Source organism: Tiliqua scincoides, chromosome 1 (assembly GCF_035046505.1).
Source record: "Tiliqua scincoides isolate rTilSci1 chromosome 1, rTilSci1.hap2, whole genome shotgun sequence".
In the NCBI taxonomy this organism is placed as follows: domain Eukaryota; kingdom Metazoa; phylum Chordata; class Lepidosauria; order Squamata; family Scincidae; genus Tiliqua; species Tiliqua scincoides.
This window is the reverse complement of record NC_089821.1, coordinates 232,946,651-232,966,421: the sequence shown is the minus strand read 5'-3', so window position 1 is coordinate 232,966,421 and position 19,771 is coordinate 232,946,651. Positions and strand designations below refer to the sequence as shown.

At 40.1% G+C, this 19,771-nt stretch overlaps 2 protein-coding genes across 6 annotated transcripts in view; one reads left to right on the top strand and one right to left on the bottom strand.

Moving 5' to 3' along the window:
- AKT3 (AKT serine/threonine kinase 3) overlaps window positions 1–11,970 on the top strand; it is a 200,806-nt gene extending 188,836 nt beyond the window's left edge. For all 3 annotated transcript variants that reach the window (XM_066617500.1, XM_066617492.1, XM_066617507.1), the window contains 2 exons: window positions 3,281–3,383; window positions 4,702–11,970. In XM_066617500.1, coding sequence (XP_066473597.1) covers window positions 3,281–3,383; window positions 4,702–4,787 — 189 coding nt within the window. In that variant the 3' untranslated portion in view covers window positions 4,788–11,970. The remainder of the gene's footprint in view (window positions 1–3,280; window positions 3,384–4,701) is intronic.
- Window positions 11,971–15,400: 3,430 nt separating this feature from the next.
- SDCCAG8 (SHH signaling and ciliogenesis regulator SDCCAG8) overlaps window positions 15,401–19,771 on the bottom strand; it is a 150,644-nt gene continuing 146,273 nt past the window's right edge. For all 3 annotated transcript variants that reach the window (XM_066617459.1, XM_066617466.1, XM_066617477.1), the window contains one exon: window positions 15,401–15,551. In XM_066617459.1, coding sequence (XP_066473556.1) covers window positions 15,543–15,551 — 9 coding nt within the window. In that variant the 3' untranslated portion in view covers window positions 15,401–15,542. The remainder of the gene's footprint in view (window positions 15,552–19,771) is intronic.

Genomic DNA, 19,771 nt, shown 5'->3' with positions numbered 1-19,771 from the left:
GCAAAGGTACTCAGGTCATGGCTGTGACTTTCTTTCTTATGGCCCAATCCTATCCAGGGCCGGCCCAGAGCATGCAGTGCCACCGACAGCATGTGCTGGATGCTATGGGTTGGCCATGAACCAGTCAGCCTGGGAGAGGCAAGTTTAAAAAAAAAAAAAAGAATTACTTGCCTCTCTGCAGGCTGCTTGCTTTCCAGTGAGATTCCCAAGTCCTAAATCAGCTGTTTGGCTGACAGAAGTCTGAGGGACAGGGACAGGACAGCCTTTGGGGACAGGTCTCGGCCAGGAAAGAGAGCTAATACCTGGCATGTGCATCTGCTACTGAATTCCACACCAAGCCTGGCCCCATCCCCATAATGATCTGCCCCCACTGCCAACTTTCTGGTAGCTGCAGAGGCTCTGAGGCCTTCCACTCCTAGTGCTCTGGCTATCATGCCTCCAGAAGCAAGCCACAGAAAAACGGGGCAGCTGCAGTGATGGAGGTTCCAGCATTACACTGATGGATTACAAGATCTGCCAGTGTAGAGAGAGGACAGGATTGGGCCATTGGTGTATCATGTGCTTCATGCCACAAAAAAATAGGTGTAAAGATTAAAGTTTGAGCTCTGCTTCACACTCTTCATAATGCTATTGATTGTACCTGATAGGCTAACTTTGTATTATCCCTTTGTACATTTTTGTAATGAATATATAATTAAGTAACAAAGTAGAAATTTTCGTAAGAGGAATAATTGTTATTTTCAGAATGTAAATATATATTAAAAGACGTAGTTTTGAAATTTGATTGATTAATCTATAGCAGCAATTCCCAAACTGGTGGGTTGTGACCCACCAGGGAACCAGAAGTGGGCCATTCCCCCTTAAGGGGGGTGGCCCAGAAATTGGTGCCCCAACAGCACCACAGCAGTTCTGGCGCTGCCGTGAGAAATGGGTTTTCTCCCTTACCTAGGCCTCCAGAGGATCTGGGAGGCTCACAGCCCCTGCTGCGAGCCTTCCCAATGCTCAGTATTGCTCTGATCAGCTATCAGAGCACAGTTCTGGTTTTTGCACTATCTCTGTGAGGATCCCCTCTGCTGTGCACAGGAAGGGGGAAGATCATGTTTCATTTCCCTTCTCTTGCCCATGTGAATTTTTTACTGCTTTTCCCCATCTTCTGGCTCCAGTTCTGTTCTTTGTACCTTTATGAGATACTCTACAGTTCAGTACAAATACTTAAAACATAAGACCTACACTCCCATATTGTCTGTTTTTATGGTCATATTACTAGTAATGCTCATTGAATTATTTGTACCAAATCATATTGAAAGCAGTTTATCGCTATTAAAAATGCCAGAAAAATAATATAACTTTATAATGGACATACCGGATGTTGTTGCTTTTATTATAAACAGAGCTACAAATAAGTTTGCTAAACTACACATTTAAGTACTATCTGACATTACATTACCACATGCTTCTTATGTTTGCAATAAAGTCACATTTAAGCAGCAAACAAGTAAATGTTTGCTGCTCAAAGACAGATTGGCTGATTCATGAGTAGTTCTACTTCTTGTGAGGGCAAAATTCCCACTTGTAGAGAACAGAAGCAAAACGTTCTGGATGAATAAAGATCGACAAAGAGAGAGACTTCATTTCTCTATGTCTCAGGAAGCAATGGATGGTGCAAACATGCAGTCGCTAGTGGTAATAGTGATGAACAGTGTAACCTGCTATAGGTAGTCATAGAATATTGGCATCCAGGATGTTCTTGTAACAACATCTGGGTCATATTAACTTGTTACAGACTATAGTTTTGATAACTGTGGATTAGAGATTGTTGGGCCATTGAACTAGCTCAGTACAGTCCTACAATAAATATACATGCAGAAATTGCATGGGTGGCATGGGATGAAGAACGTTAGGCTTAAGTATGAATGGTTAAGAATGGTAGAGTTAAGTATGGCTATGAAGACATCAAGCAGAGTTTCCAATTTGTGAATTAAATTGAGTTCAAAGAATATCATCATTTTAAATCAGTGTCTCTTTTTAAGAATAAAGTGTGGGTGGAATAGAGACTTTATATGAGGTATTTTCAAATTAATCATGGCACTTTCTCTTAGGCCAAACACATATGCCCCAGCTGGTGTGAAATCTAAATCTATTTAAAATTCTTTATTTTGAAAATTCTGCTTCTGGTTTTGGTACTCTAGGAAATGTTTTCTCTTTTTGCTATACATTGAAAGAAATTATGTACTGTATCTGATGTGACCTTGAATTGGTGTTTGACTAGTTGGATGTTAGCAGAGAGCAACTAGCTGGGACAATTTGTGGCTGTGAAGGTGCTCCTAAGTATTTTACACTAGTTTTGCAATAATCTCTGTAGCCCAGTAATTATGGGGTTAACAAATTGAGCTTAACTGAAGATGAGTCCCTGAACACAAGAACAACACTAATTTCCAAAGCAACAAAAATCTTTATCAGTTGACATTTCTGTTGTCTTGAATGCAATAGATTCAGCATAAGTACCACCTGAACGTCCACACACACGTGCCATAACTGAATGTATCTCAGGCAACCCAATCCAAACTAAATCCCTGCCCGGCAATACAGTGGTGCCAGTATTCTGTGGGGGATTTTCAGCTGCTGGAGGTCTTCAGTGTGACGGAACATGCGTCCCTTTGCCCTGGGGTAAGCCCCAGCAGCCACTATGGGTTAACTCAGACCTGCACCAGTTTTATCACTGACATAAGTCCAAGTTGATCCATGCTGGTGGATCAGGCTCAAGAAGGGAGTTTGAATTTGGTGTGTGCCACTGCTACCAAACCTATCACTCTTGGGCCCACTCTGCCCCATTTCCTCCCCTGGCCCATTTAACCCCTCCCCACCCTCCCCCCACTTTGCATCTCTACCATAATTCCTTCTCCAGCAGGCCTCCATTCTGATCTCCCTGCTGCCCGCTGGCTCCCTGAACTGCTGCAAAGTGCTTTTAGCCCTTTTGCAACACACACATGTTCCTCCTGTGCTTCTTTTCCATAGGAAAGATTTGAAAAACTAATAGGAGCTATAGATCTTTGGACATTATATTGTGCAAACTAATTAATGACATTTTGCTTCTTCCAAGTTTCAAAAGCTGGCATCACATGGAATAGCGACACAAAACCGATTCCTTCGCTGACCTTTAGTCCAGTGCCATGATTCTTTGTTCTAAGTGCTAGACCACAAGAACTTCATCTTACTCCTATTTCTAACTTGGTTGTGTCCATATTCATTAATGTGATTATTTTCTTCCCTGCTCCTTCAGCTTGTTCCTCCTTTTAAACCTCAAGTGACATCTGAGACAGACACCAGATATTTTGATGAAGAGTTTACTGCTCAGACTATTACAATAACACCACCTGAGAAATGTAAGTATCTCAGAAATGTCTGGATATACTTGGGCTTATGCTCTTCTTATTACAGAAATCTTATAGAACATACATTTTAATGTTCAAGTAACTCACTACAGACTGAACTGATATTCTGTCTCCCTAAAACATTGTCATTAATTGCTAATTATCTTAGCTTTAAAAAACGTGAATGGGAATAGTCCCCAAAAGACTTTCATGGGGCAAGCAATATATCCTTAGTTCAGGAGAGTACTTGACATACCTGACTATGAACATCTGTTTGAAGCAAGTAATTTGTTAGGCATTTGGCTGAATCAGAGCCAAAACTAGAGCACCTGTTCTCTTGTGCATATTAGCATATCGCAAAATAAGTTTGATAGGACTCCTTAACAGTCATGTTGTGTGTTAAACCTAACAATTTAGTCCATTCTGCATATAGGTCCAATAAATATTTGCTAAAGCACTCTTTAGCTTTACAGGATCTCTGTAAGGTGTTAGTGAACTTTAACACAGTAGTTTTGCTTTATATTTTCATGTAAGCTGTTTATAAATTTCCGTTGCATCCTATATCTGAAATGTACACAGAAATGTTTTGCAAAGAAAAACTTTCAAAGCCTAGCACAGTGTTAGGCATGCATAAGCTCATTTAATTCAGTGGTGTTCAGGACCCAGCACTGTGTTGGATTGTGGTCTCTTACATTGTTTCTGTAATCCTGTAATTCAGTTAACCTAACCAGAAAAAGAAAAAGGAAAAAAAAAACACCATGTCCTCTTCCTGTAATAAAAACAGGGCCTGTAAAATTGAGGGTCCAAAACACTTTTTCAAAATTTATGGTGGGTTTATTTTAATTTTGGGTGCTGATTCCAAAAATGACATCAGTTTTGCCCTATCATGTCTAGTTTCAGAGATATGGCATAACTTTGTTAATGAATGGTTCAAGCAGCTTCCTCATAGCCATGGCATAGGCTTCCTCACGAGGAAGCTGCTTGAACCATTCACTAAAAAGGCTATGCCGTATCTCTGAAACTAGATGCGATAGGGCAAAACCGATGCCATTTTTTGGAATCAGCACCCCAAAAATAGCCATGAATATGTCTAGTGTTTAAGATAGCCAAATGTGTGTTGGCCTGTGTGATTATATGCTACGATAGAAGAAATATCTAGGACCTATTCTGCCTATGCAGCTCCATCAAAACATTAGTTAATTTCTACTATGTATGATAATACTAAAATATCTGCAAAACTCTCTGTATCAAAATGAAGCAATAAAGTATTGTAATGCAGTGTATGAGAAACTAATTTTCCTGAGGCTACGTTCCAATTTCCCTCCCACAGATGATGAAGACGGTATGGACTGCATGGACAATGAAAGACGACCACATTTCCCTCAGTTTTCCTATTCTGCGAGTGGACGGGAATAGCTTGTTGTTTCGTTTTGCTGCTTCACAGTCATATTAGATTTATCACTGAAAATGATTCTGAACATCACCACCAGTACTTGCTATGATTTAGGATAGCAGAGCACTTTCAGAGATCATTCCAGATGGAACCATTTCCCTTCCTGCCCAATCAGACTCTTTGATTTATCTGCATGACATTTTATCTTGGTCTAAGGTCCCCTGCTGTTACTGCTGTCCACTGTCTCAGCATGAGGGTAACAGCAAGAAGCAATCCAAAATGTTAGATGGCAAATTCTCGATGGTGCATTTTGTGCACAGCTGGTTATCTTTCTCTTGTCTTCTCAGAGCAGAGGCTAAAGGACATGTCAGCCTGAGATGTATTCCTCACTTCTTCTAGAAGACAAATCAAAATTCTAGACAGAAATGACATAGTTTATGATGTTTTCTCACATCTATTTTAGGTGGACAGAACTGGGGAACGTAGAAGTGGTGGTGTACATACGTAAAGTTTTTGGTAGGCATATCATCACTTGAATCAGATTTGTCATTAACATCTGGATGAAAACATTCAGGAGGACTTATAATTGTTAATATATATATATAAATATATATAAATATATATATATATATATAATTTTTTAATTACTGTTGGAATACTACACAAGAAGCAGAAAGGCTGGGATTTCCTAGCCTCCCACTTAGACTTCCAGATTCACGTGCAATTATGGAGAACGGAACCTTTAAAATGCAAGAAGTTAAGGTTTAAAAGCGGCACTTGAAGTTGTTTAAAGGTCTTATAATTTGCATCAGATAACATGTCTCGCATGCTTTTCTTTTTATTTGTTGATATTCATCACCTCTGGTGGCTGAAGAATGTAGACAGGCATAATAACAGCGCTTTTCACCAAAATTTGTACATTAAGGTAAACAGGAGTTTGCCTTACATGTTTTTATTTTGAGTTCGTGAATTAGCTTTTTTTCTTCAGGTGTTTAACTGAATATTTTTGTTACACTTCAGTAGTATTTATTTTTTAGTGACAACGATTGTATGTGTCATGTTTGCAAATGCTGCTACATCCTAGAAGAGGCTTAAAACAATTTATTTTGTAATGTATGGAAGGACTGTACAAGCTGAACAAAATAATGCACTTTTTCTCCCACGTGAAACTGTTGACAAGATTCTGAAAGTGTACCTTATACTTTGAATTGGGTTTCTGAAAAGCCAAAACATTTTATAATGGTCTAAAGAAAATCCCAAAGCCATGTATCCAAAGGATTTGTGTACTCTCTACTCAAGGTGAATGAAGTATGTAGGAGATACTGAAAAGTTCAAGTTACTACGTCCACAGTGATTACAAGAAAACCATTTTACTGTAAGTTGCAAATGATAGATTAAGTTGATGGGAATAGCCGTTTTAACTGATGTTTGAACTCTGACCACACAGAATCATAATAATATTAATAGAACAGGATTTCTGAATTTTTTATTTTGTGATTTTAAAAAAGATACACAGAGGAAGGCAATCTGTAATGCAGCCTTTGGTGCTAGGAGTTGGGATTTTCCAGATGAGCCAGTAAATGTAATAACAGTGCATGCCAGTGATAATGACATCACAGAATGCTACTCCATGGGAATATCATTGAAATATCTTGGCTTCACTATCTTTCAACTCCTGTAACAAACTGTGATTTAGCCAAGTATTATGATTGCTGTGTATGAATGTGTACATGACATTTGAGAAGAAAATAATAGATACATGCAGATGTCTCAGCCTCTTGATGCTGAAAATGTAGATACCCTAGAATGAAAATCCCTGCTGGCAGTGGAACACACTGGGGTTTTCAAGAGGCATGTGGGCATTTTATTAAGGCAGCTAAGACAAACACATACTTTCCATAAGTAAAGTAGATTTTATTGTATCTTTGCATCACAACAGTTCATGATTAGTGTAAACCGTTTGAGTGGAAAGAATACAAAATAAAACAACATCTGCTCTTCTCGTTAGATATTGTGACACTGAAGTAGTAAGGAGCGAGCAGAGTGAATTAGGGGCTAGAAAGAACTTTAATTTATGAGCAGTGTCCCAGCATACCAAAGGTGACCACCTAATATTTTTGACAAATATTTACACTGGTCCTAGGTCCCAGTCTCAATGGACAGTGCAGTCTGTTGTAAAGCATGAGTCACCCTTGAAGGTGAGGACAGGGAGCAAAGAGGTTGGAAGGATGCCCTCCAAACTGTTGATTAGCACTGTCAACAATAAGCACTACATTCATCTCTATGTCAGAGGTGTGCCAACCTGATTTTGCAAGGACCCTCACATGCATTGGCCCTAGTGCTGGATGTGGGGCTTCATGTCCACACACAGTACCCTTTTAAGCATGGGATCTGTACATGGATCAGAATTGCTGGGTTGGAACAAGTATGCTGCTCCACAACATAAAAATATTTCCTAATTAGTCCAGACTGCAGTTAATGGCAGTGCTTTTATAGCTGGTTCCTTATCAATAGAAAAATCCTTTTAGATATGCTAAAATGATCAAATATATTTCAATATTTACATACTATTTATAGAAACAGTAAATTATTTAAAAACCATGCAGTAACTCAACTGGGGTGGGGGTCATTCCATGGAGTCCTACTTTATTATATTTTGGACAAATACAAGATATTCTGCACTCTAAATTGTATTTGTTATTTTCAGCTAATGCCAATCTTCAAATCACACTCCTGTTCTGTTGACCATGTGTGTACTTGTGCCCGCACCTGACTGATTTCTGAATTGGTAACATCCTGGTTTGGGACCATAATGGAGTAAACTCTCATTTTGTGAAATGGTGGTAAGATAAGAGAGTTCCTTAACATGGAGAAATCTGCAAAATAGAATTTCTCCGGGGTTGCTTTGCACTGTGGTGGGATAGATGGTTTGCCTTGCATGGTTTCCCCAGCTCTAGTTTCTTTCGTAACTGGGTATTAGGAAAGTGTCATAAAAATTGGGTCATTGGGTATTGTATGAAAGCCCTTTCTGTCATAAACAAAATGTAAACAAAAGTGACAAATTTAGGCCCCAATCCAAAACACAAGTTCTGGCAGTGCAAGGTCCTTTATGTCAGCACAGAAGCCAGTCACATGCTTCTAGGTCTCTGCCATAAACAGCAGTATTGCATACAGAGCATCAGCACCAGAAGCCTTTGCTGGTGTAGGTAAAGTTATGGGTGGGGCAAAAGAGGGCAGGAAGGGGGGGTGGATTTCAGTGGCATTGCTATGTGCCAGATCCTATCCCCTCTCTCCCAGGCCACCCTGCTCCTTTAAGTCCTTGGACCTATGCCACCAAAGTGGCTGCCATATGTCCAAAAAGACTGATAGGTGCTTGGACAGCATAATGGGGGTAACTAAAACATGTTTTTACTTACCTCCTACTGGTTCTCCAGTTGCCTCCTCCACCATTGGATGCAGCGTGTGCTCTGCCAGCATGGCTGCTTCTGCACCAATAGCAGATGGATTCGCAGATGGGGAACAGGATTGGGCAATTTGTATGATTATGGTGGTGCAGGTTTAAAAAACAGATCCTGAAAAAGAAACCTGATTGCCCTAATTCAGCCAGTTGCTATACATTTGAAGTTGACGTGTACACAGCCCTAGCTGGATGAGCCAACGCATGCAGAAATGGATTCGGTGTATTCCGTTTTTCCTCATCAAACTGTGGTATTTTATATGTAACTGGTGTGATCAGTCTGTCCTTCAAGAACCACCTATGTCAAATAGAAGAGGGTTTTACTGTGCTGGAGGCATTATGTGGCTTGATAGTTTGCCCTCTTAATCACAATTATACTTGTGAATCACAGATTTCCAATGTCACTATCAATTTTTCTCCATTTGTTCTGTGCTTCTTTGGAACACTCTCCAGTGAAGTTTTGCAAGTATCATAAGGTTAGTCTTTAAATGATGTGGCACAGGAATGTCTCATGACATCATCAGTGACTTGTAGATGTTCCTGGCATCTTCAGAATAAGGATAGTATTTTCAGATGCCTTTCAGTGAAATAATTTAGTCTTACTAGTTTGAATTAATTCAATTATAATCTTGAATTATATCAATTATATCTTGAAGGCACATGGAAACCCAGGCACTGCATGCTTTGAGCAAAATACAATAATCCAGTTCATCAGCAGCTAACCTAGAACAATCTTCTAGTACTGTAGGATAGCATCTTACACAAACTCTGAAACATGTGTCTGGTGGGGAAAGTTTTTAAATTTAGTAGCACCTCTGTCTGTGTCATTGAAGGCAATAGAGGTGTGTGGGTATAGTCGGTGATTTTGTGCAAAACAGTTGTAATACCATATAGTTTATTTATGGTAATTATTTTAATTGCTATGTATGTGTTCCATTTTAAAAGAAAATGGGCGTTATCATACATCCAGTACTTTCCCTGCAGCCTAATCACAGGTGCTTTGGGACCAACCTTAACAGGTACAAATAGTTTCTTGATTGACAAGTGCTTTTCCTCAGCCATACATATCAGCTATGATTTTTGTACTGAATGCCTCATAGGCCTAATTCAGATGTAACCCTAAACCATGGCTCAGTGAACAAGCCTAAGGGAGAAACTGGCTTGCAGTTTCTTTCTTGCATGAGAGAAGGAGAGTGAAATCCTTTGTTTCACTTTAAAACAAATCACAATTCCTTGTTACACACAAACTTGGAATATTGCAGATACTGAATTGAGGGTACACTCCTATGGCGCTGTTGGAACTCTGGCGCTGTTTGCCAGCAGTACAAGGTGCTTTCCGGTAGCAGTGGAAATGGATAGTGGTGCAAGAGGCAAAGCAGCGGCTCTGAAGGCCTCCATTGGCACCAGAAAATTAGAAGTGGGAGAGCAGGGGGAGTTTCAGGAAAGAAAGAGGGGAGGGGAGGGATCTCAGCAGCTCCAGTGCCCACCAGATCTTATCTCCTCCTTCCCAAGTCACTCTGTCCCTTTTCCCACCTCAGACATATGGCAGTGAAATGGCTGGTGCATGTCTGAGGAGACCCATAGGCAATTGGGCAGGCTACCAGGGGATAAGTAAATTCTACTTTTTCTAATCACTGTCCAATTGCCTCCCCCATTGGATGCTGCACCCGCATCTCCACCAGTGTTGGGGGATTGGATTGAGCAGTGAAAGTTCAAGCAGTCAGGATATCACATCAGCTTTTTAAAAGCATGGTTTAATATTCTAGCTTGTTCTAATCTACTTAAATAACAAGTCACAGTTCCCCAAATTCAGACATACTATAGAACTGCAACTTGTTTTAAAACCAAAGATTTTACTCCCCTCTGTCACCCTACAACTACCTTTATGCTCATTTATGGAGCACTAAATTATGGTTCAGTATTACATCTGAATCAGGTCAGGTCATATTAGTAAGTGCCTGCTTAAGCTAGGAAGACTGTGCAGCATGTACAGTTGTTTATTTTTCACCTGGCACATTTGAACATCAGTTATGGTATTGTAGAGAACTCATACTTTCCCAAAGCCAATCAGGGAACAACTTCATGTTGTCATCTGAACAAAATGTGAGAATAGGAAACAATGATCTATCTATAGTTAGCTCCACTGTAGTCCCTGTTATCTTCACCCTGACGTTGCTAATTAATGAGATAAAAGGGCTTGCAGAAGATACCTACTGACCCATTTCTTATGATTGTGAATTAGCATAATGCTAACTGATTGGAAAATCTGGACACAGGAGCCAGGATGGGGGATGAATATGGGATCTGGTATTTAATATTGTTGCCTGTAACCATTATATTAAAGGTAAACATAAGGCAAAAGTGACCATTAGGGCCCAATCCTATCCAGTTTCCCAGCACTGATGCAGCTATGTCAATGCAGTGTGCACTGCATCCTGCGGTGGGGAGAGCCATGCAGGCCTTCTCAAGGTAAGGGAATGTTTTCCCCTCTTTTGGAGCTGCATTGTGGCTGCATTGGTGCTGGAAAGTTGAATAGGATTGTATCCTAATCTCACATCCATACATGGAATGACCCTTTAGAGCTTGGAACTAAATATCTTCAACTCAGGCTCCCAGAATTTTAAAAAAATTAAATTGTAAAGCTGTGGCCGAGAGAGGCTATTTAAACTTCTCTTCTGCTTCCCCACAGCTTCCTCTGAATTAGGCTAGACCTTGAGGGGATTTTTTTTTTAACAGAGTACGTTTCAGACTTGTTGACTCCGGCTTGTACTGGCTTCCAGGATCTGCTGTGTGCCCTCTTGTACTGCAGCCATCTTTGAGGAAATAGATCATTTCTGTTTATATTTTGTCAGTTTTGCACACAGCTTTGCTTTCCACACTAAAGATACTTCCAGCACATTTCTGCTAATTACTGAGCATCTATTCCAGTATTGTTTTATAATTTTCCACTTTTCTTTGTTTGCTTCTTGAAGCTGGCAGTTCTTGCACGGGCCATGTGCTTCTCCTAGAGTACCAATGTAAGGTTTTCCTTACTAACTGCAGGGTCTCTATATTACACCTCAGTGTACACACTTTGCTGCTACTGTTTGTACTGTCTACAGTAGAATTTCCTTAACTTGCTCCTGATAGTGCATTACAGGCAAGCATGAAATTGTAAAGTATTTATTTAAATAAAAACTCTAAATTGGTAATTGAATTACCTCCCTGTAGCTTTGCTTTAGAGTTTGTGAAATTTCTTGACCTTGCTAGTTCTTTCATTAGACCCATGACAGATCTAGTCATATGGTTAAGGATATTAAGCAGACATGACTACAAACCCAAGAAACCGTATTACTGTTGGTCATACTTAAACTGTTTATTTCCTTAAGTATATGACCCACAAGGATGTGAAATAACTACAACCGTTTTTGTACACTGTACATCCTTAGTATTTTTACACGTATATGATAGGGATGCACATTATTTTCCTTCGTACAGACAGCTTAAATAAAGCACTATGTCAATCTGCTAGTTATGTGTTCATTCTTGTTGCTTTTGTTCTGAGGTGCAAATGCTGTGTAAAGGTTGCCACAAAGGAGTTTTTAGTTGTAACTATGACTTAAGATGAGAGCAACTCTGTCCCATGAAAATGGTAATAATAATAAAGCAATATTTTAGTTATTTCAAATTATTGCAGATGTTTGTGGTACAATGTAGAAAAGTATGAAGCCTAATAAGCAGCCCATATTAAAAAATATATAAAAAGACAATACTTTGTCAATTTCCCATCACACAAGTAATAATTGAAAGAGAAGGCCATGTGTATTTTCAGCTGATTTCAATTCATTACAGAAACTACTAGAAGATTACACTAATTTGCTGCTCTTCTATATGGACATTCCTCCTTTCAGTATAATTGCAAACGCCGTAACAAGATACATTCATGACATTAACTTCATAAAAGGCCCTTTCTGACCACAGTCAGAAAAAGATGAGGGAAAGGGATAAGGAGTTGAAAGGAAAGGTGTACAAATGGGGGGGGGGTACTTGTCTAGGCAGGTTTAATAAGAAGAAAGAAGAAAAATGGGAAAGGCAAGCTAGGAGGAGGTTCAGTGAGAAATGCCAGTTTTTCTAAGGGGCAAGGGGTGAGAGCATGGCATGATTAGGATGGTGCAAAAGGTGCAGGAGGCCAGTGCAGGTTTAAAAAAGGTAGATTATGAAAGACAAAGAAAAAGGAGCTAAGAAAGAGGTCGAATTAATGATACGAGAACCTTCAAATGGTGTAAAGAATGTTTTTCTAGGATTGAAGCTATCGAATATGCATTCCCTTTCAGATGTTGAACCATCTTGGCAAACGTACAGATTCCAGTATGGCAGCCATGTAAAACTGACAATTTATTTGTTTCTCTCAACAAAAAATATAATAATACTTACGATGTTTGTTTTGTATTTTGTGAGATCAAGGAATCAATTTACAACTATCAGACTTCATTCTGAGTCAAAACTGAAGCACAATCATTTATATTTACACAGTTATTCTAATGTAGTATGTGTTAAGTTTCTACAAGCAAGGTAAAAATAGATGAACAAGCTACACAATGGATAAAGGTTTACCTTGGGAAAATAACGGGAAACAAGATTTTTTTTCTCTTTTTTTGGACAAGTAAATAATTTTGACTGACAAAGCCATTAAAAGCAGTAGTCTAAATCAAGATTTAATGTGCAGAACAACAACTAATCTTTCCATTAGTTTTCAGGAGGTGTGCTGCTTGGTCAGTGTAGTTACATGCTGTCACTGTTAGGATTCTGTGATATAATTTTGCTGGACAAATGTTTACTTGAAAGACTGAAAGTTTACACATTGACACAGGAAAGCTGAGGTTTTCAATGTATGCATGTAGAAGATTGACAGGCCCACATTATGTAATCTCTCCACAATTTCCTTTTTCTCATTTTGCCATTTGCTGAAACAAAGTACATTGGCAAGGAGGTTCCAAGTCAGTGTGGTTTATTGCTTTGCTTCCAGTTGGCTTACAAAAACATTTACAAAAAATCAAGAAATTGTGATAGATGATATTAAGTTCGTTACTTAATAATGCTCATTTTGATGCCAAATCATAGCAGTCTGGGATCTGTTGCCTTAAGGATTACCAGCATTCATATGAGCCTGCCTGAGCTTTAAGACCTGCTCTTGAGCCTACTATTTTTGCAAATTAGATTGCTGGGTATCAGAGGCAGGTCCTTTTTGGTGATGATGCCCTGGCTGTGGAAATCCCTCACCAAAAAACTCTATGATGCCCCCTCTTCCAGTTTGGGTTTGAACTATTTGACTTTTCTACAAGGTTTTTAAATACTTGGCTGAACCTGTCTGAATTTAACATTTTTATTTTGTGCTGAATTTTCTATTATTTTACTGTGTTTTCTGTCATTATTTTTACTGGCTTGGATTCAGAGAACTGTGATGACTTGTTTCCTCATGAAATGGGGCTCTGGACCTCTGCCTGATAACTCTCAACATTCTCTCTAAATGTTGATCTTGTGGGTTGGACTCCCAGGACTAATATGGGGATATGGATGAAGATGTAGAATGCTGTGGTGGAAGAAGTTGGAAGAGGAAATTGTACTCCTCGCACAAGTGGAAGTACTGTTCCGCTCATGCTAAGACTAGTTAGGTTCCAACCCAGTGTGTTTTTATTTTGTTATGTCAGCTGCCTTGAGGGAGTATAGTTTCAAAAGGTGAGTCATAAATCTGTTTTAAGAAATTGATGCATGATTCCATAAAGAATCATAGAGGTGGCCAATTCAACCCAAGTTCTTCCATGCCACTGTAGTGTGGCTTTTGTGGCATCCCATGGAGGAATTTTACATTCTGGAGGTCCCTTCAGTGTAAGGGGGCATTTCTCCCTTTGCTCCAGGGTAAGTCCCAGCAGGTGCAGCGGGTGAACACAAATCTGTGCCAGCTATATAGCTGGTGCAAGTCTGCATAGATCCATGTCAGCAGATTGGGCCCAGGAAGGGGGATAAAACATAGCATGTGCTGACACCATCGATCCAACCCCTCCTGGGCCCAATCCACCCACCACTGCTCCCATTGCCACCCTCACCAGTGTGCTGCATAGCACTGGACATCTGCTGTGGTGGGCATAGCTCAGTGTGCTGGCACTAGCAGGAAAGCCAGCTGGCACTACAAACAGGTATTCCATTGCAAAGTGCTTTATGGCACTTTTGGGCTCACTTGGGCCAGGCAGAATGTGCATTTTGGCACCACAAATGATGAATAGGATTGGGCCATTCCACAGCCATTCTGAAATTGTCCATTGAAAGTGTCGTATGCTCAGGGTGTCCTGCAACTGTTTTTGCAACTCAAATATGAGCTACTTCATCAAAAATCAGAGACAGACATGTCCACTGGAAACCATCACCACTGAACTTTGACTTTTATTTCATCATCAAGTTTACTTGACATTGTTGTCATAGATCAGGAAGTACTATTTCCCTGAAAGTTTCCCCATCATCTGTAGAAAGTGTGTGTGAATCCTGTCATGCCGCATGGGCAGATGTGCATTCTGTATGGCTTCACTGTTGAACTTTAGCTTTATGCTTTTTATTTCGGTTCACCATTTTGTATACTGGGTATATTTCATCTATTTTTCTCAAAATATATTTGAAATATTAATAACTCCTTCTCATAACTGAACAAAGTTGGTCTTCCTCACTGAGTTGTTTCCCTGGCCTTCTAGAGGCCAACCAAACTGTCTGCATAACATTTCACTTCCAGTGCTTGGAAATGTTAGCCTTTTTGTTGGCCAGTTCCAGTGTTGGACCTGCTTGTCTGCTTCAAGGATTGTAATGTTAAATGATGCATTTAATGTAAGCATTAAAATTAATGCATTGTAAGATGAAGATGAGTATTTGCAGAAAAAAGTTTGTGTGTGGATTTGGCTAACTTCCACAGTACTTTATTGAAGTCAACTATTGCTTGTTTATTGCTTGCTTCCTCAATTTTTTTTGCTCATGCTCTGCTCACTTAGTAGAGTTGAATTGAAAAGCACCTTTTGGCATAATTTAGCTTTTCTTTGAAGAAACGTGTTTTTCATTCCTTAATGGCCTTTGCAAAATTTTTGCAGAACCAGGTCTGCGACATCAGTATTTTTGAATACTCTCAGATTATTGGTCAAGTTAACGTAACAACCAGTATGGTGAGGTGCCACATTATTTTTATTTGTTCAGCAGCAGAGATCATTACCATTTCAATCTTGGCAAAGGATGCTTAATGACCATTCTAAAGCATATTGGTGTCTTTGGCATTTATTGCCTTCTGTTCCAGGGATTTATGACATCACTAGCACACCTGTAAAAGGAAATATGAAAATTAATATTACTAATACAACATTTAAAATATTTTCATTTTAAAATGAAACAAAGAATTTTAACATTCACTCACTGATTCCTTGCCCTTAGAAACAAAACCAGATCAATTCTAATTATTATTATTTGTTTATTCACAGTTTATATCCTGTGTTTTGTCACAACAAGTGAAAATACTATACACAGGATCACTAGGAAACCTTCCAACCTGTCACTGGCCACACCCAGAGTTCCAGCAGGGTGGCTCTCTCCTGTGCCTTCAGAACACAGCAGTAAATGGCATGGGAAGGTTTTGATACAGGAACAACAAGCTGCCATTTTTGTATGAGTTCATCATATCACAGTCTGTCAGTATGATGGCTTCACATCTGAAATTGAACTATTATGCATGCACACCAACTAGGAAAATGTTCTGAAAGACAAGGAGTAGCTAGTTACTGAAAACCAGTCCAGATGCTCTTCTGGTTCCTTAGCTAATGATTATCCTTAGGCACAGAGTTCTGGTCAGACAGCGGCAATCAATACAGAAGGCACAAAAGTCAAGTAAACAAGCATCTCCAGTAGCCAAAGTGTCAAGTAACTAAGGAATAAACAGATGCCTTCTGGGTGGTTCACAGATTCATGTAAATCACTTAGGCTGCAATCCCAAAGATATTTACCTGGGAGTAAGTTTCATTGTACTCAATGGAGCTTACTTCTGAGCAGGCATGCATAGATCTCTATTGCTAATCTCGTAATCTGTTTATTGCTCTCAGTTGCATGTGTGGTCTCCATTGAATGTGTTGTGTTGGCATTAAATTACAAGAAAACTCAATTTGTAATGACTAATCTGTGATGTCTCACTCACATCTGTAAGGCACCACTTGATACATGTTCATGCGTGTTCACGTGTGAACCTCGGTGTGGATGAATAGGGAAGGGAAGCTTTACGGTAAAGTTTGGCAGAAGATAAGGACAGAAAGTTTAGCAGTAGAATAAGAGGGCCAAAGAAAGGAAGTAATCAGACATGGTATATGTCAAAGAAGGAGAATGGTGACAGGTCAGTGGAGATGGAAAATAAGGAAGGTCTATGCAGAAACATCTACTTTAGTCTTGTGTAAGGTGAACTCAGGACCTCAGAAATGAAAATAATGACAGCCAGGAAATGAGCAACATTTGTCTCAGAGAAAGGGAAGGTAGTAGGGTTTAAAGAGAAAACAGTAGTTGCAGTGGGAACCAGTTGTTAAGGGGGGGCAAAATGATAGCTGGTAGGAGGGCAACAACTATGATGATTGCTTAAGTCTCTTCCTGAAATCCAATCAACTACAAATCTTTGACTGGGTTGTACTTTAGCTATATGTGGTTAATTTTCTTGATGTCAGTACTGACTAAAGGAGAACCATATTTTAATGACTGGAGGCACAAATAATGTGTAGCTGTTTCCATTAGGATACATATATTAAAGTTTCACTTTAGAATTTGTTTTAAATTGATATTCCAGAGAACTTAAATGTTTTAATAGCTGTTCGCTTTAGCCATTTTTTAAAATTGTAAAATGATTTAGTATTTCATCTCTTTTATTTATTTCTGTCAAATATGTAAACCTTTATTTATTTGTTTTCTGGGGGTTTTTTTGTTTGTTTTTTTTAAAAGAAAACCACCCTGTTGCTGAATGCTTAGGGTGGATAACATTAAGAGGCATTTTAAAAAATATTTAATAAATATTTATTACATATTTATAAGGAATGAAATTATTGCCTTTTTAATCAATAAGAGCAAGTATATGTAAGTTCATGTCCAAAAACTTCTTTAAAGCATGGATTGCCAAGGACTTGGATATGGAACACTGGATAGTATCAATAACTTCTGGTAACATTATACAGTCAGTTTTCTCTTTATGATGGGGCTCACAATGTGATCAAGTCACTTTACAATGGACTCTCCATGGCAGAACAAGGCTAACTACAGAATAGGGTATTCGCTGTACAATGGGCTTATGATTGCCTCCGAATCTCTTGAGTGACAGATAATCCAACCAGCAACTGCAAACGTTTGGTAGCATGTCAGCCAGCAGTGTGTTTAAGGTAGGGCCTCTGAGAGAAATTTTATCAGAGGCTACAAAGTTTCTTTTGGGCCCTTTACAAAGGGGGAGGGGTGAAACGGAGTGGGGGAGGTGGTGACAGGCAAGCAGAATGGGGCAGGGGGAGGGGGAGACTGCTGAAAAACTCTTTGGAGCCTAGGTCTACCCACCTATGTGGCAGCTAGATACAGTCTCTCCAAAATCTTTTAAATAAAAAATCATTGCAGAAAATTAGCACTGTCATATATAGGTTCACACTAGAATGGAAAGCATACTGTGCATAACAAAACTTGCTTCTGCAGCAACCATAGCCCCACAGCTGTGTCCCTGAGCTCCTATATACTCATTTGTGACAAGCAGATTCACAAGCCAAAGAGCTACTGTAGCAGGCCAGTTTCCTCCGAGATTTGACACTTGTGTTGTGGATGCATTCCTTGGTCCAGCATATATGGCTTGCCAGTAGCTGCAGCCGCATGCTTGTGGTAGTGTCCCCAGCATCCCGTGTGGCCAACAATTCTGAGTAGCTAGGAAAATGTAAGATCCCTAGAAAATTCAGGGATCCCTCATTTGGCTCCTGAACCCCCTTTTTGACCCTGAGCCCTGGTACAAATTAACCCCTTTACCCTCCTCTCCTAGGCCCTGGTTTATGGGTAGGATTAGATTCAAAGGCAAAAGCAAACAAAAGACTTTGTAAGGGCCCAGCTCTTGTTAACTGTGTGTGTGTGTGTGTGTGTGTGTGTGTGTGTGTGTGTGTGTGTGTTCACAGAAGGAACCAAGGGGGGGGGAATGGAAACCTTTCAAGCAGCTTCTACGAGCCTGTTTAGCATTATGGCTTTGTGTTTGAGAGAAGGAGAGATGGAAAGTGGCATCTCAGCTACTACAGCAACATATACCTATATGAGCATTTCTAACTCAGAACAATGGTCTCTAAAAACAGTAGGCACCTACTAAATCACTTATTAGAGAGGGAAATAGCTTACAGCCCAATCCTGAAGCCAGCGGCTCCACCAGATGCTCCACCAGTTCCACCCCTCCTCCCGCCCCAGTTCCTCCCCTGGCCCCATTCCACCCACTTCCCATCTCCCCTGACGCCGAATCTACTTACCACTGGCTAGTGCTGCAGGAGTGCCAGTCTGCCCTCCACACAGCACTGAGGCTCAGCGGATTGGGGTTGCTCTAGCATGCAGTGTTATTTACCAATGTTTTCAGCAGTTTTTATCTTAACTGATCTTAAACTCTATATGCCCAAGACCAAACTCCTCTTTCTGTCACGCCTTCCTGTCCTGTCACGTTCCTTAATCCATTGAAAGCATCGCTGCCCACCCTATTTAACAGGCATGTTACCTTGGCTTTCTTTTTTGCATCTTTCCTTTGCTCTCTGCATTCATCCACTTGCCAAATCATGCCAAGTGTCCCTTTACAATATTACAGAAACTATGGTTAGCACTTATCAGCATCAACTTGACATCTAACCATAGCTCACTTTAAAACTATAGTTAAAAACTGGAATAAAACGAACTATAGGTAGAACTGAGCTTTAGGGTTTTACTCTGCGCAGACCTAACACTAACCATAGTTATTGCTGAAAGAGGTAATGGGAGAGAATTCAAGGCAGAGAATGCAATCCTGTGGAGCAAGGAGGGAGCAGAAGACTATGTGAACCTGAATGAGCCTTCCAATATCATAACCATGGTTAAGAGTGAAAAATATTGTATCTGCACCAAATATCCACAGAGCATCCTGTGTACCTAAACCTTGGATCACACAGAGGCTACTGGCTCAAAGTAGCCTACTCTGGGCACATGCTGTGGATGTTGTTCCGTCACAACAGCCTTGATTTTTTCAAGCTAGACCAGTAGTTCCCAAACTAGTGGGTTGTACCCAGCAGCCAGGGAAGCACTTGTCCCTGCCTCTTTAAGGAACGGACAGGGGGAAGGAATACAATCCCCAGAATTGCGCTGCTGTCAGGGATGGGAGGGTTTGTTTCTTAAACTTACATGCAGTCAGCACTGCAGTCCTGGGGGGTCAGGGGAGCCCTCTGCAGGGCTCTCCATGCTTGCAGAAGTCTAAAAAACCAAATCAGGCACTTCCAGTTTTGTGGCGAACTATGTGCATTCTGCCCTCCTCTGCCCAGCTTTGGGGTG